Genomic DNA, 13,951 nt, shown 5'->3' with positions numbered 1-13,951 from the left:
ATCTTAACATGCTACTGGGTGTGTTTGGCTATAATTATGTATAAACCTAGCTGTATAAACCTATAAGTTTAATGGAATTCCAGTATTTTTGAGAAAAATTTAGGATCTGATGTGAGTATTTAGAGCAGTTGGCCTGCTTTAAGGAGGAAGCTATTTCATAAGTTAATGACTAGACATTCAGAGTCCTGCGCAATTGGTGGTAAACGGAATGCAATTCTCTTGCCTAGTGTCTTGCAGCAAGGTTAGGTTTGCCCTTGCCTGTCAGCTGCACGACTATGGTTTGTTTGTTTGGTTTTGTGTGTAGGTTTTTCACTGAGAAGGTATTATGGTATGAGTGATATAATTACCCTGATCTTCTGTATGGGGTCATAAGATGTGGATTCTCCTTCCCTTTCCAGTGAAACCTGAACATAAATGCACATAAGCCTTCAAGATTCAGTGCTAGATACTGGAAAGCTACCTTTAATGCGCTGCTTATGAGGGAGGGTTGAGTAAAGTGTTTTGGATAGAATGGACAAAATATCATAACAACAGAGGAACAAAACATATTTTTGGCTATAACTGGTGAAAAATGCCGGAGCTGATGTTATATCCGTTGTTGTTATCACTTCATTCAATCTTAATCGGGATTTCCTGGCATTCATGTAGACAAAGGCAATGGACTTTGTTGTTCATGATATAGCAGATTTTGGACGCTCAAGCATGGCTTCTTGTGGATGTTTTCTCTCTCCTTGCTGTTAGGATAAATTGGTAAATTCTCATAAATATCCAACAAGCTTAGTTTTTCTTCATTCACTTCCTGATTATTGCAGACCAACTTTTCAGTTACAATCCCTATTTTAAAAGACATCTTGCTCTCACAACAGTTTAACATAATATTGGAAAGCCCACTGTAAATTAGCTGATCAAAGAAACATGGGCTGTTTTCAGCTCTCAGCAGTGCTAGATCACCACACCTGATATCTTTGGTTTCGTATGTTATGAATTTGGGAGGATGCACATAGAACCAGGTAACTGGTTTTGTTGTTTGTTTGTTTTTGTGAATTCATACTACTGAATATGCAATTTTAGGTTAGTTGAATCTGACCCCATCTGAACCCTTTTCCCTTGGAAGAAGGGCAATGAAGTGCTGGGTAGTGCTTGCCTCTAGACCTGCTCGAGCGCATTCTCTTATGCGGTGGGAGTGCATGTTCAGAACAAGGATGAGGAGCAGATTTGCAATGCTTTCTGCACTCCTGAAGAAGGTATGCTAGACTTATTTGGTTATAAAGTTAGAGAGAGAATGCTATATCCTCTGAAATTTACAGAGCCCTCTTCAGAATGGAGCTTTTTCGTAGCAGGAGTGGAGGAAGTTTATGAAGAAACTGTTTCTGTTAGTGTGTGGATGTTTTCGGTTACTTTGAGTGAAAGTGCTTGTGTTTTAGCAAAAGGAGTATTTTTCATCTGTCTAGAAATAAACAGAGGGGGATGTTTGGTGTCAAACATTGTTCGTATCTCTGTATCAGCTGGCATTAATATGTATTTACTTATGTCTAATAAATATTGTTTCTTAGTCATGATTTTTCAGATGCTAAAATTATTCCTTTGAACAAAGGCTTGAAAGCAGCATACAGAACTTTATAGAATTTTAGAGAAGAAGGAGAAGGAACAGGAAAAGGCAGGCAACCAAACCCATGCCTCAGGATACTAGTCTTAAGGTGTGGTGGTAAAGTCTGTGCTGGCCTGCTCTCATTTACGTAGGAGATATTAAGGTCCGAGATCTGTCAGTACTTTCATACAATGTTGAAATGCAACATGGTACAGTGTTATAAATACCAAATTCTGCCTTGTGCTGTTGCTCGAAAATCTCCTTCAGATGTGCAAAGTGTAGTACTTCCTTCTGCTCGGGAGAAGGTGGGCAATGGCAGAGGCAGTAAAGCTGGTAGGATAAGAGATTTCTATTCATCTTGTTTTCTGGCAGAGGCAGTTCTCAGACGTGCCTTGGCAGTGTCTGTATTTAGTAGCTGTGTTCCTGGATGCTGGCCCAGTCACATGGCGCTGCTGGAACAAGTGACATGGGAATGATGCATTAGCTGAGCCCCAGCAGTGTGTGCCAGAGGAGGTGGGGTGGCCCAGCTGGCCGGGTGGCCTGTGCCCCAAAGGTCAACAGAAACGCTGGACCAAGCACTGCTTGCTCCTGTCTTGCTGCTGCCGTTTGGCTCAGTCTGTTTGGCTTTAGTGAAAGCTGGAAATGTATTACTGGAGATGCCATTAAAAAGATAAATGGAAAAGAAGAAAGAGAGAAATTAAAAAAAAAAAAAAGAAAAAACCCCTTCAAAACTGCAATGTGCCCCCTTGCCCCCAAAAAGCCAAACCCTACAAAACAACAACAAAAAAAAAGAAAGATCTTTAAGTTGCTAAGGAAACCTTCAGTTTTCTGAATTGATAAAGATTATTAATGATAAAGATTGAAAAAAACTTCTGCAAAATATTTGACTTAATTTAGGTAAACTGAGCTCTCTTAGCTGTTAGAAGCTATGGGGGTTAGGGAAGAAGATGGGCTGGAAGGGGGAAAGTTGATTAAGGACTAAGCAAGGCTTTCTGTACTGAGGAAAAAAACTAGATGGTAGATCTGGAGTGCTAATTTTAATGCGTATTTTACCTTTGTTGAAAGTCCTAGTTTAACAAAAATAAACACACTTTTCTTAATGGTAAAACACAAGTAATGTATGCACTTTTTCCATGCAATTACAAGTCTTGAGGTTTCCTCTTTGCTAATGAAGGATTCCGTTTCTGGAGCTAGCAACTGAGAGCATTGTCTCTGTGCTGTTTGTAGTACTACTTCGAGGACATTGTTCTCATGGGGTTTTGGGGTTTTTGGTTTTTTTTGTTCAGTTAGTTACTTGGATTTTTTTACATTATCACTGAGACACTGTATGAAATCTAGCTCCCAAAATTCTGGCTTGTAGATAAGCCAACAAACAGTGAATCCAAATTTACAGAAGTTGGCTGAGTTGTGAAACACTGGTTTAATAGCCTGTCCTTGCTGCTTGTGGAAAGCTGATGCGTACAGTTTATGGTGACTTGAACTTATACAGGTCTATTAGCCTTTATCAAGTGTGTGCGGTTTTTGTGGTGATTTTTTGGGGCATATTGGTATCGCATATTTATGGTATTGCTTTCTAGTGACAAAGATAATGAAAAATGCTTCCAATCTTGAAAAAATCCAGTATGTTCTCCTTCCCTAAGCAGGGAGTCTATGAAATTCTAGCTTTCCAGTGAACAAATTTATCCAGATTTTCACATAGTATTATCTTTAAACAAAGCAACCTGTCTCTACAGTGATCTGATATGGTGACTATATAATATTTTTGTCCATAAGAACTCTTTCTATAGAAAGACCTTAACTGAGATAGAAGTGCTGCAAATAACATGTTCCTTTGCTTGTTGCGTGACTAATCTGCAATGTATCCTGCCTAACTTGTATGAAACTAGTAACTATGTATCATGCTTGAACAAGGTGGTTCATCTGAGGTTAATAGTTCTTTACCATGTTAGGTCTACCTTAAATCATTGTGGAAAAAGAATGTGGTGTGGCATCAACACAGCTCTTCTATATCCAAGGTTTTAAAAAGAGGAGGAGCAACATAGGGTTGTGAGGGAAGAAGGGAGCCTACATCTTCTACATAAGCTATTCAACAGACCAAAAGAGGAAATTCATCATTAAGCAATCCAAAATAGATTCCACTTCACCTTTAAACACATGTTTTGGCAGTCATCCTGAATGTCTGAGTCGTAGGCATTTTTGTGTATCAATTTTGCTAAGTGTAGGTTTTGCGAAAACAAGTGCTCACTGAAACAGCAGGTATGACTCCAGTTTTCTGTTTTCCTACACTTCCACTTTTTAGAAGCCTGCTTCTAAAAGTTGTTTGGAAAATAAAACCTTACAGGGGGTTCTGCAGATACACTGTTAGACTTGAAAACAGTGCTTAAGTTTTAGTGGACAGCTGTAACTTACACGGAAAATTATTCTTAATTAGATAACTCCACCGTTACATATATACCTCCTCTTTCTCCCACCCCAAATTTTCTTGCTGAAGCATTACCCTGAGTTGAAATCATTTAGGCAATTGTCTCACAGTGGAGGTGAAGTATGGGAAACGACCTTCGGACAGAGCAGGTGACATACTGTCACATAGGCTGGAAAAGCTGATTAAACTCTGCTTCCCAGAGAATTACATCTCCAGAGCATGTCACTTTCTTCCGTGTTCAATATTACCGACTTCTTGTACTCAGTGTTTTCCATGTGTGGGTTTGCTTTTTTTTTTTGTTCAGAAACTATTCTGTGGATTTTTTTTTTTTGTGGTAATTGCCCAGAGTGTTTTGGGATTTATAGTATTCTGCAGATGACTTCATCTATAGATGAGGTGATGTTGTGAAGCATGTCTATTTAGTGAGCTTACAGGAGTTCCTAGTTCCAGTCTGACGGGAATCCAGTGTTATTGTCATTTAACTGAATGTTTCAGAAATCTGTTTGGATTTTTCTTTTTTTTTTTTGGTGGACAAGAGAGGACAGAAGGGAAGGCTATCAATAGGTGGTCTTAGTCAAAGTGTAGGAGCTTGGCCATCTCTTGGTTGTTTTATTTTCACTTCAAAGGTGACAAAACAGTGATGTTTAGTGTAGTCTTGCTCAATGAGGTGAGGGCTAGGAGTTCTAGGAGTCCTCTCCTAGAACATTTGAATAACTTGAGAACAGGCCAAAGCTTTTCTCTTGTTTTTGTCACTTGGGAGGAGCGATTGTGATCTAGTACTTGCCACTACTCTGGGAATCAAAACTGAGCTGCTTTTATTGCTGTCAGCTTCCCTCTACAGCTAAGCAAGCTGTCCAACTTAACCTTGCACTAGTTTTCTGCTTAACTTTTGTCTAGTGTTTAGAGGTTGGGGTTTACTGATGTTACAAAATCCTTTTAAGAAGGGTGCTCTGATATTGAGCAGGTAGCATGTATCACTAGGTTTTGAAATTTTACTGTCTCTTCTAACTCCACTGCTGTATTTCTGGGTGATCATCAGGTGAAGTTATTTTATCCTTTTTAATCTGAAAGTAACACTATGGCTGTTGTCCTATAAAATGTCTAATATTTTGAGAGAGTAGGGGAAATCTCTAAGGCATAAATTATAAGCAAATTGTACAATCTTTTTCTTTTATAGTCAGGAATAGAGAGGAGAGCTTTGTTCTGCAGTGGAATTGCCTTAGCCTGAAGAAAATATCAGGTTCCTTCATTTTTAAAAAAAAACTTAAATTTTCTTGGTCAGAAGTATATTACTAGATATTTTTGTCATCAGTGCTGCCTTTAAATTGTTTTAATAGGTGTGTGACTATAAGTTCTCATCAACCAACTTGATGTCTGTGACGAACTTTTTTTTGGTTGTTGTTTTCCCTTTCAAAGCTTTTCAAAATAGATTCTTGGCCAAATTTAAATTCTGTTTGTCCTTAAAAGTAAAAGCATTTGAGTGTAAAATACCTAGTGCGTTTCTTGGTAATTTTTTTTTAACTGATAACCATATGGCAATGACGACAAATTCTTACTTGCTCCTAAGCTGTATGAGGTTGCTAGGAGTTGTCAGATGACACTTGCTCACATGAGAGCCATTAGCAGGGTGTTGTAGCCCGTGTTAGCACAACCTTGCAACTCAGGGCGAGTCACTACAAAAGCAACTATGCTTTTTTTTTTTTTTAAGAGGCCATATGGTTCAGTCTTGTGACTACATAATTGCCAGCTACCTAATCACATACCAGGAAACAAACATAGTTAAAGTCAATATTAGCTGTTGTATCTGCTACAGCTTTGCACCAAGCTTGGTAGGAAAAACTCTAGCAGCAGCAAGAGCAAGTCTACGATGGCTTTGAAACTCATACCTTCTCCTCTGTTTGGAATAATTGCAGCAGTGCATTAACTGCAGCTGTCGTTCTGCATTAATGGCTTATAGAATATATGAAGAACTTTTTACCTTTTTTTCCCCTAACAGGAAATTCAGCAGACTGTGTTCCTGTATAGGGAAGAAAGCTTATGGTAAATTTCCTTCGTTAATGGTTGATCTACAGTAAAGAAATCGGCTTGAGGCTGTATCTCTTCAGCGGGTATTTAGTTTCTTTGAGAGAGCCTTACAGAGGATTTGTAGCAAAAGAAAATGTGTGGGGGCACACCAAAAGCTACAAATGGCACAGGGGGACAAATAGAAAGAGCAAGAAACAGCACCGATGTGCCACTTGGAAATAATCTCTCTTGCAACAAATTGGATGAAAGGATTAGAAAATCTGTGAGAAATAAAAGCATCAGCTGTGTGAGCAAACTGACTAGACTGCTGCAAAACAGGTATGCATGGAACTTTTTTTGATATGTTATTTTTGACAGAGAATGGACATTTGTAGTTGCTATTAGATTTATAATCATGTGCCTTGAAGGCTATTTTGTAAATAATTGGAACAATTCTATTAGAAGCTTATTAGTACTGATGATGGTGACTGATACTCCAGAAAGTTTTCCCTGTTGTTTGAAACTGAATCTGCTTTTTTGACTCTGATGTGTAGAGATACATGTTTGTGCAGACTGAGGCGTGAGGGATAATTGCCTTTCTTTTCAGTTAAGGTTAAATAATCTTACCTTCTTGTTCTAGTTTTCTAATTAGTTTCCTTTTTTTTTTTCTTCCCTCCTCCTGTGTTAGTGGGTCAAGTAGTAACAGTGTGCAGAGCAAACATTAGAGAATGCTATGAAGGAGGGGAAGGATGAGAGGGAAACACTCCGCTTTACTTGTAAATGACCTCTACATCAAGTATTACATCAAAGTAATCTGGAGTATGAATGTGTTTCTTTGACTTCTTTGTGGTGTCTCTTTCAGATGCGTACCAGCATGTCTTCAATGTCTGAGTCGCAATTGCTATGTACCTGTGTTGAAAATACAGTTCAGGGCAGCTTTTTCAAAATTCTAACACCCAAGGGTGTTAGAAAAAATATTATATATTCAGGATTGCTGATCTAAGAAGCAGGAAAATATAGATAGATATGTAGGTATACAGATGTATTTCAGCCTTCTTGTTTCTCTAGTCTATAGCTGTTGCACTGAAATAGTGTGTGGTTAGTCGCTTTCAAAACTATTTTAAGGTCAGCTGAAGTAGTTTTTTAATATAGATTAATAGGTGACTCCTCAGTTATTGCATACATGCTGATGATTTTAAAGGTGAACCAAAAGCTTTCTTTGTAAAGATCAAGATTTGGAGATCTGTATTCACTGAGAATTCTGAATTGGGGCAGAATGAGGCAACTTTGTGACATTTTGCCAGAAACCAATGAGTCTGCTTTCCCCCAGCAAGAGAGATCTTGCCTCTGTGTCTCATGTCTGTAATGGAAGGAATGTTGAACAAGCCAAAAGAAAGTAGCTTATATGCCAATTTAAGAGAAAATAAAGCAAACTTAAGGTTAATAGGTTAATATGGGATCTGGGGAGAAAACTTGCCAGGATATCTTGTAACCTGTTCCAATCTTGTGGCTTGTTTTCAACAACAAAAAAATATCTGTAGTGTTTTAGTATCTTTAGTAGACCTGGTTTTCATGTTGTATGAATATACACAGCTTGGTTTTCTTTCTTTTTTTTTTTTTTTTTTGACTTGAGGTTTATGTTTAGTTCAGCATCTTCCGCATGCAGGAAAGTTTCCTTTGAAGGTGAAGCTAGATAAGCTGAGCTGTTCAAACAGACTGCTGATGCTGAAGGGAGTTATCATGTTACCTCCTCCTTTGCTTTCTAGCATCGTGCTCTTGTCTTATTCTCCTTGTGCTGGAACTGGATCCCTTAGGGAGTTAGTTCAGCTCACTAAGCAGGCAGAAAACTGACTCGGGAACAAGAAAACTCAGTTAATGTTCTAACCAGTCTCAAGGCTTTTTAGAATGTATAGAGAACGTTTTCTTTCTGCCCATTCCTAAAGGCATATAGCTCTGGATGAAGTGAATTAATATAACTCATGCTGCCACCAACAGGTGGAGGTTCCATTGCCTTTTTCTTCCTTCCTTTTTCCAGCTATGTTTCTGATTAACTTCCAAGTGCTGGAACAGACAGCTGCTGCTGTGGAGAATTTGGTTACTTTACAGAAGAGGCTAGCAATTACCAAAGCAGACATGAGAAGCAGGAAGGGTCACGTAGTTACAAAAAGGGGAGAAAGGTTATGTGGGGCTCTTATTTTTGTGGTCAAATAAGAAAACATTGTTTGGTCAAAATAGTCACATTTAACCTGAAATATGAACATCCGCACAAGCTTGTATGAATTTAATTTGGCTAATTTTTAAGAATATGCAGGACTGGGTGTAATGCATTGTTTTTAAGCCAAAGTGACACATTTAATTTAGCTGTCAGTCTCTTCATTTCTTTGCCTTTCTAAGTTGTAAAGTTATCAGAAACCTGCGTTGTTGTTTTGAAGTACATTGATGCTTGGGTGGCTGAACCCTCTCCCCTTCTCATAATTTTGTTCATTTTCTTAAAAGCATTTGTTTTACAAGTCACTTAGCAGTATCTATCCCCTCAGCATGGTTCTTTTATCATTCTATTTTTCACGTAGCTCTTAAATAGGAGTTGAATATGTAAGATTTTTCTTGTATAAGGAGAATGAGAGTTTTTGTATAAACAGGACTTAGGCAAATGTTATTTTAGTTAGTGTTTAGCAAAGCTTATTATTGAAGCCTTTCTTTAGCGGAATGAAAGAAGCAACAGTTGTTACTCAAAAATAGTGGTCATAGCACACTTATTCTTGCTAAACATTCATAAGAAATAGGAAGCTTACCCTGGGGATTATGTAGCTTTGTTACCAGAAGTAACACTTTCAGCAGTAGGTATATATACAGATATACTCGTGTTATGTAACTTTCACATAGGTTCCTTCAGTACCTAGATGTGGTTGGGTAATCTGTTTCAGACAAATGGAGAAAAAGGAAACAATAGTAGATTCACAGAATCACAAGGTTGGAAAGGACCCATTGGATCATCGAGTCCAACCATTCCTAACACTCCCTAAACCATTTCCCTCAGCACTTCATCCACTCGTTCCTTAAACACCTCCAGGGAAGGCGACTCGACCACCTCCCTGGGCAGCCTGTTCCAGTACCCAATGACTCTTTCTGTGAAGAATTTTTTTCTGATATCCAACCTGACCCTCCCCTGGCAGAGCTTCAGGCCATTCCCTCTTGTCCTATCCCCTGTCACTTGGGAGAAGAGGCCAGCTCCTTCCTCTCCACAACCTCCTTTCAGGTAGTTGTAGAGAGTAATAAGGTCTCCCCTCAGCCTCCTCTTCTCCAGGCTAAACAACCCCAGCTCTCTCAGCTGCTCCTCGTATGACTTGTTCTCCAGCCTCTTCACCAGCTTCGTTGCTCTTCTCTGGACACGCTCCAGAGCCTCAACATCCTTCTTGTGGTGAGGGGTCCAGATTCTACTAAATGAGTATAAGGAAAACAAGTTATTCTTGAGACATGAAGTAGAAAAGTGCTGGGAGTGGTGGTGAAGAGCTAAAAGGGCACTTTTGATATGAATTAAACATCAGTACTTGTAATTGGACATGGGGGAGGCTGTTAGAATCTCATAATATGGTGCAGCTGGAAAATAATGGTTTTTTGTAAATGCATTGGGGGTTTGCTTTTCAGTCCTGAAGCAGAAGCATTAATAATTTTGTTACAGAATTGTTGATGAAAAATAGAAAATTCAATCTAATAATGTGCAACCTCTGGTGCAAGCTTTTCACATAACACTTCAAGAATCTTTTTTCCTATTCTCTATGTATCTCCTACAAATGCATTATGAGGATTTTTTTGACACCTTAAATTTAACGTTAGTTTGTATTGTGGGCTTGGAGGAGAAGAAGAGGAGTGTATTACCTCCCTCACTATTTATTTTTGGAGGTTAGGAACACATATCCCTTCTTCAAACTTGGTGGTTGAAACTGATTAGTGAATTAACAAATAATTGGTCAAGGTGAACCTGTATATATACAGGTTGCCTGTGAGCATAGGAGCCCTTAGGAAAAAAACAGGCTAAAATGTTTGTTGTGTATTTCAGATATTTTGGTCTTGCTTTTTAGAAACAACTGATAAAGAGTGAAAAAGTTGTTCTTCTTAGTCAAACCCTCCAGCTAAAGGAATGTTAAGCTATATACAGTGCAGAAATGTGGCGGTTTCTTTTTTTTTCATTAACTGATATTTTGTGCAAGAGAATCTTATCTAATTTTGAAAAACTATGTGAAGAAGAAACAAAAAGTGCATGCCTTTCAGCATTGCTAAATAAGCAAGAAGCTGATACAGAGATTAAGTAATGGTTTGGGGTTTTGGTTTTTATGCATGTGAAAACTGAGCTGACCGATGAGTTTGTGTACTGTCTGTCTTCTTCAACACTCTGCTTATAAGAAATAATTGAATGCTCCTACTGTCCCTGCTTTGGGGGTTGTGTGTTATGTAAGCTGGCTTAAATAATGAGTGGATGTGCTGTAAGCAATCTACTCATCAGCTTTTGTGATGGGGAAAAGCATCCCAGTCACGTGACTAATTTTGTGCCTGATGCTAGATTCCATGTGGAAGTAACGATTATGGGCTTATATGCCTTTATAGCTTGCCTATAGATATGCTTGATCTTATCCAATTAGGCTTTAGTAGAATGGATCTCTTCTGTAGTGGGTAGGAGCTGCATCTTCATTCTGGGTAAATCAAAGCCTGAGACCAAATATTTCATTAAAACAGAAGTTTGGTGTTTGCTTAGTACTGCAAGAAGTATTACCTGAAGTTACTTCCCTAGATTTAGTCTATTAGTCATACAAAGCTCTGTATGATTTTATGTGACTTCTTAGCTTTGCTTTCCAGTACTAGAATCTGTTCGAAGCTCTGCAAGACTGCAGCATTCTAATTCTAGCATGATGTGTGGGGAAGGCACCTCAACAGGCTGCTAAATTGGCTTCTACTTCAGCGTTTGTTATAAAAACCCAGTTCACATTTATACAGAAGTTGACACAACACAACAAAGTCTGCTTTAGTGCAGAATATGAGAGCTCACCTGTTTGTAATGTAACCTGAATTCATGCAATGCAGGTATTGACCATACTTCTATCATCAGTGGGCAGATACAGGGCTGGATTGATTCAATCGGTACTTGAAATTAATCCTTCTCAGTTTAGACTTGCAGTCTTGTAGTCTGACTATGGATCTTGCTGTGCCAGCCCTGGAGGAAAGACCTGTGGCCTTTTTACAAAAGCAGTTCCTTCACGTGTTGTCTGTTGCAGAAAGTATGTAAGCAAATAAGTCTAACTGAAGAGGTTATCTGGTATCTGGTACTGAAGAGCTTCAGATTCATGCGGCAGGCTAGAATGAAGTATGTTGATGGCTCTGACTTCTCTTGCATTCTGTATAACTGAATTTTGTAATTTTTTTTGTAATTTGTGGCACGAGCAGTGGGCTGAGAAAGTAGTAACATACTTCTAAAACAGATGGTGTAGCTGCAGCTGTCTGTATGAGGTGAGCAGGATCTTTGTTGGGCAACTATCAACAATGGTATGAGATCTGGTCTTATTTATGCAGGTTAACTTAATGCTGTGACTCCCTCTGAAAGGGGAGACTTGAAAAGAAATCTTCCTGGCACTTAGCATTTTGAAGGCAATATGTTACTAACAGTTCAACAGGTTTCATTACTGTTGATGGTGGAAAAACAGCCTTTAATTATTCCATGATCTGGCTTTGCTGTGTAGTGGACCCTCGTATACGATGTACATAAAGTATACTTCCATCAGAGTACCTTACAGTGGAGATAAGTATCTAATTTATTCTTTCCCAAGGTATTAGAAATATAATAAAACCTTCCAAACTGAGGTCTTTTGGCTTTGAAAAAGGTGCCTATTTAGGCTTATTTTTCTTTCTAGATACATAGAAAGGGGCACTGATCTCTTAACTGCGTAGAAGAAATTAAGGTGGCTTTACTTATAATTATTTTAAATTTGCAGGGAATGTGCTCCTGAAGTAGTTGCCCATGGTTACCTTGCTGACTAGCAGGGATTGATGGTGTTCTCCTCACTATTGATTTATGGCTGCTAACACAGTATGGAATAAAAGAAATAGCTTCAGAAGTTCTTGTCTGAGCTGTATAGAGTTTTAGTGCTTTTCCCTGAATTCTTTACCTTCCTTTTCTGTAGGGCATAGTTTGGGAAAATTCCTAAATGAAACATCCTTTTGGGTGGGAGATCAGTGTGGCCTTGACTGAAATCTGTTACGCAATTTGTTAAACCAACAAGTATTTATAACAGTCGTACTCTTACCCTCTAGATGCGGTCCATCCAGGTCAGGGATGAGGCAATATGTCTGAGCACCAGTGCTGTGTGGCACTGCTTTATGCAGCAGTAGTTTGTTTCCATTAATTCCAGTTTTTCAGCTACATAACATGAAAAACATTTTCTGTAGCTGAACCTGAGGCCAAGCAAACCTCCATGCTCTGATGTGTAGACTGACTCCCTTTGGAATTAGGAAATAGTCTCTTGCCATCACAGCCATGGTAAATTGTGTTCCTCAGCCTCCTGAAGTAGCCCACAGAGGGAAGTCATGTGCCATGGTGTATCTCTGAGGAACGGGCAGATTATGGCTTGAGAGTTGTTTTGCTTCAGGTTGAATCGCAGTGATGTATTGGTCTTATTTACTAATTGAGTTTGGTCATATTCAGAGATCAAATATCAATCTGCTTGCTCTGTAAACCCTGAAATATCTCAGAAAAGAAAGGGGAAAAATAACAGAGCAACACGAACCTTGTCTTTCAGTTACAAGAACTATGCTTTAGAAAAATCGGAACTTATTTTGACAGGAATAGGTCAAAAGAAAGTGAGTTTGTGTTGTTTAGAGGAGAGAGGGATGAGGGAGGCTTGTAAGCCTTGAACTTGTGAAAGGCTATAGTAAACAGGATGGTAATCCATTGTTCTGTATTGCCACTGAGGGAATTGCACAAAATAGTACACTTCCTTGCAATAAGGATGATCAAGACTGTACAGAGAAGGGAGTAAATTGGAGTTGTTAAGCCCTGGAGTAGATAGGACAAGGTCACATGTGGGCTTTTGGAAAATTTTGAGGAAAATTCGTCTGGCTGTGCCTGCCTGTGTATCAGAAATGCTGGGCTTAGATGCTCCTTTGAGTTCCTTTTTTGGCTGGAGTTCTGCGATTACAGTCGATACTTGTGAATGCTGAGTAAAAGATGCATTTGCCAGATACCTGTTTCTTCATTTAAATAAGCCTACAAAGTAAGCATGCTATTTTAACAACTTGTGTTTATAATCTGCAGCTGGTCCTCTTCAGAGTTTGACTTGAATGAAATCCGCCTGATAGTTTACCAAGACTGTGAGAGGAGAGGCAGACAGGTCTTATTTGATTCCAAAGCAGTCCGCAAAAGTGATGAAGCTGTGGTTCAGGTAGGAAATGCTAATTTTGCTTTTGATCTACTGCTCTTTTGTTTCCCTTCCCAAAAGCAAGAATTCTAATACAATAAGAGTTAACTTCTTAATCTTACTTGCGATCATTCACTTCTTCTCAATCCTGTGATAGCTATAACGAGAATGTGTTAGATTGCAAAAAGCCTATGAATGCTCTTGATGTTTAGTATTGATAATATAAGTATGGTATTGAAACTTAGTAACTTAGACTGGTTTTGCTTTCAAGTCAAGCAATTGATACCCCTTTAAACTGAGTATTTCCTTGGCCATTTTAATATTGACCAGGACTGCTTTTCTTTTGTTGTTAGTTTTGGTTGTGCAGTCCCATTGTTCCAGTGATATCTAGCATGTCTCTAAATGTGCTTGTCTTCCTGTAGCATTTGGATTAGTGAAGTTTTTGGCTCTATGTCAATTAAAACAATTCCACTTCGGGTAACTATGCTGTATTGTGTAAGACTGACACATTGCAATATATGGCCACGTAAGTTT

The 13,951-nt window shown here is 38.7% G+C and overlaps 1 protein-coding gene across 4 annotated transcripts in view; it reads left to right on the top strand.

Moving 5' to 3' along the window:
- FNIP2 (folliculin interacting protein 2) overlaps positions 1-13,951 on the top strand; it is a 53,569-nt gene that overhangs the window by 11,798 nt on the left and 27,820 nt on the right. For 2 of the 4 annotated variants that reach the window (XM_054064989.1, XM_054064990.1), the window contains exon 2: positions 13,315-13,441. In XM_054064989.1, coding sequence (XP_053920964.1) covers positions 13,315-13,441 — 127 coding nt within the window. Of the gene's footprint in view, positions 1-5,792; positions 6,354-13,314; positions 13,442-13,951 lie in introns of those variants that run through there. The other 2 variants (XM_009558458.2, XM_054064988.1) reach the window with 2 other exon arrangements.

Source organism: Cuculus canorus, chromosome 4 (genome assembly GCF_017976375.1).
Source record: "Cuculus canorus isolate bCucCan1 chromosome 4, bCucCan1.pri, whole genome shotgun sequence".
NCBI classification, from domain to species: Eukaryota; Metazoa; Chordata; class Aves; order Cuculiformes; family Cuculidae; genus Cuculus; species Cuculus canorus.
The sequence above is the reverse complement of the archived record's forward strand: the minus strand, read 5'-3'. Positions and strand labels throughout refer to the sequence as shown.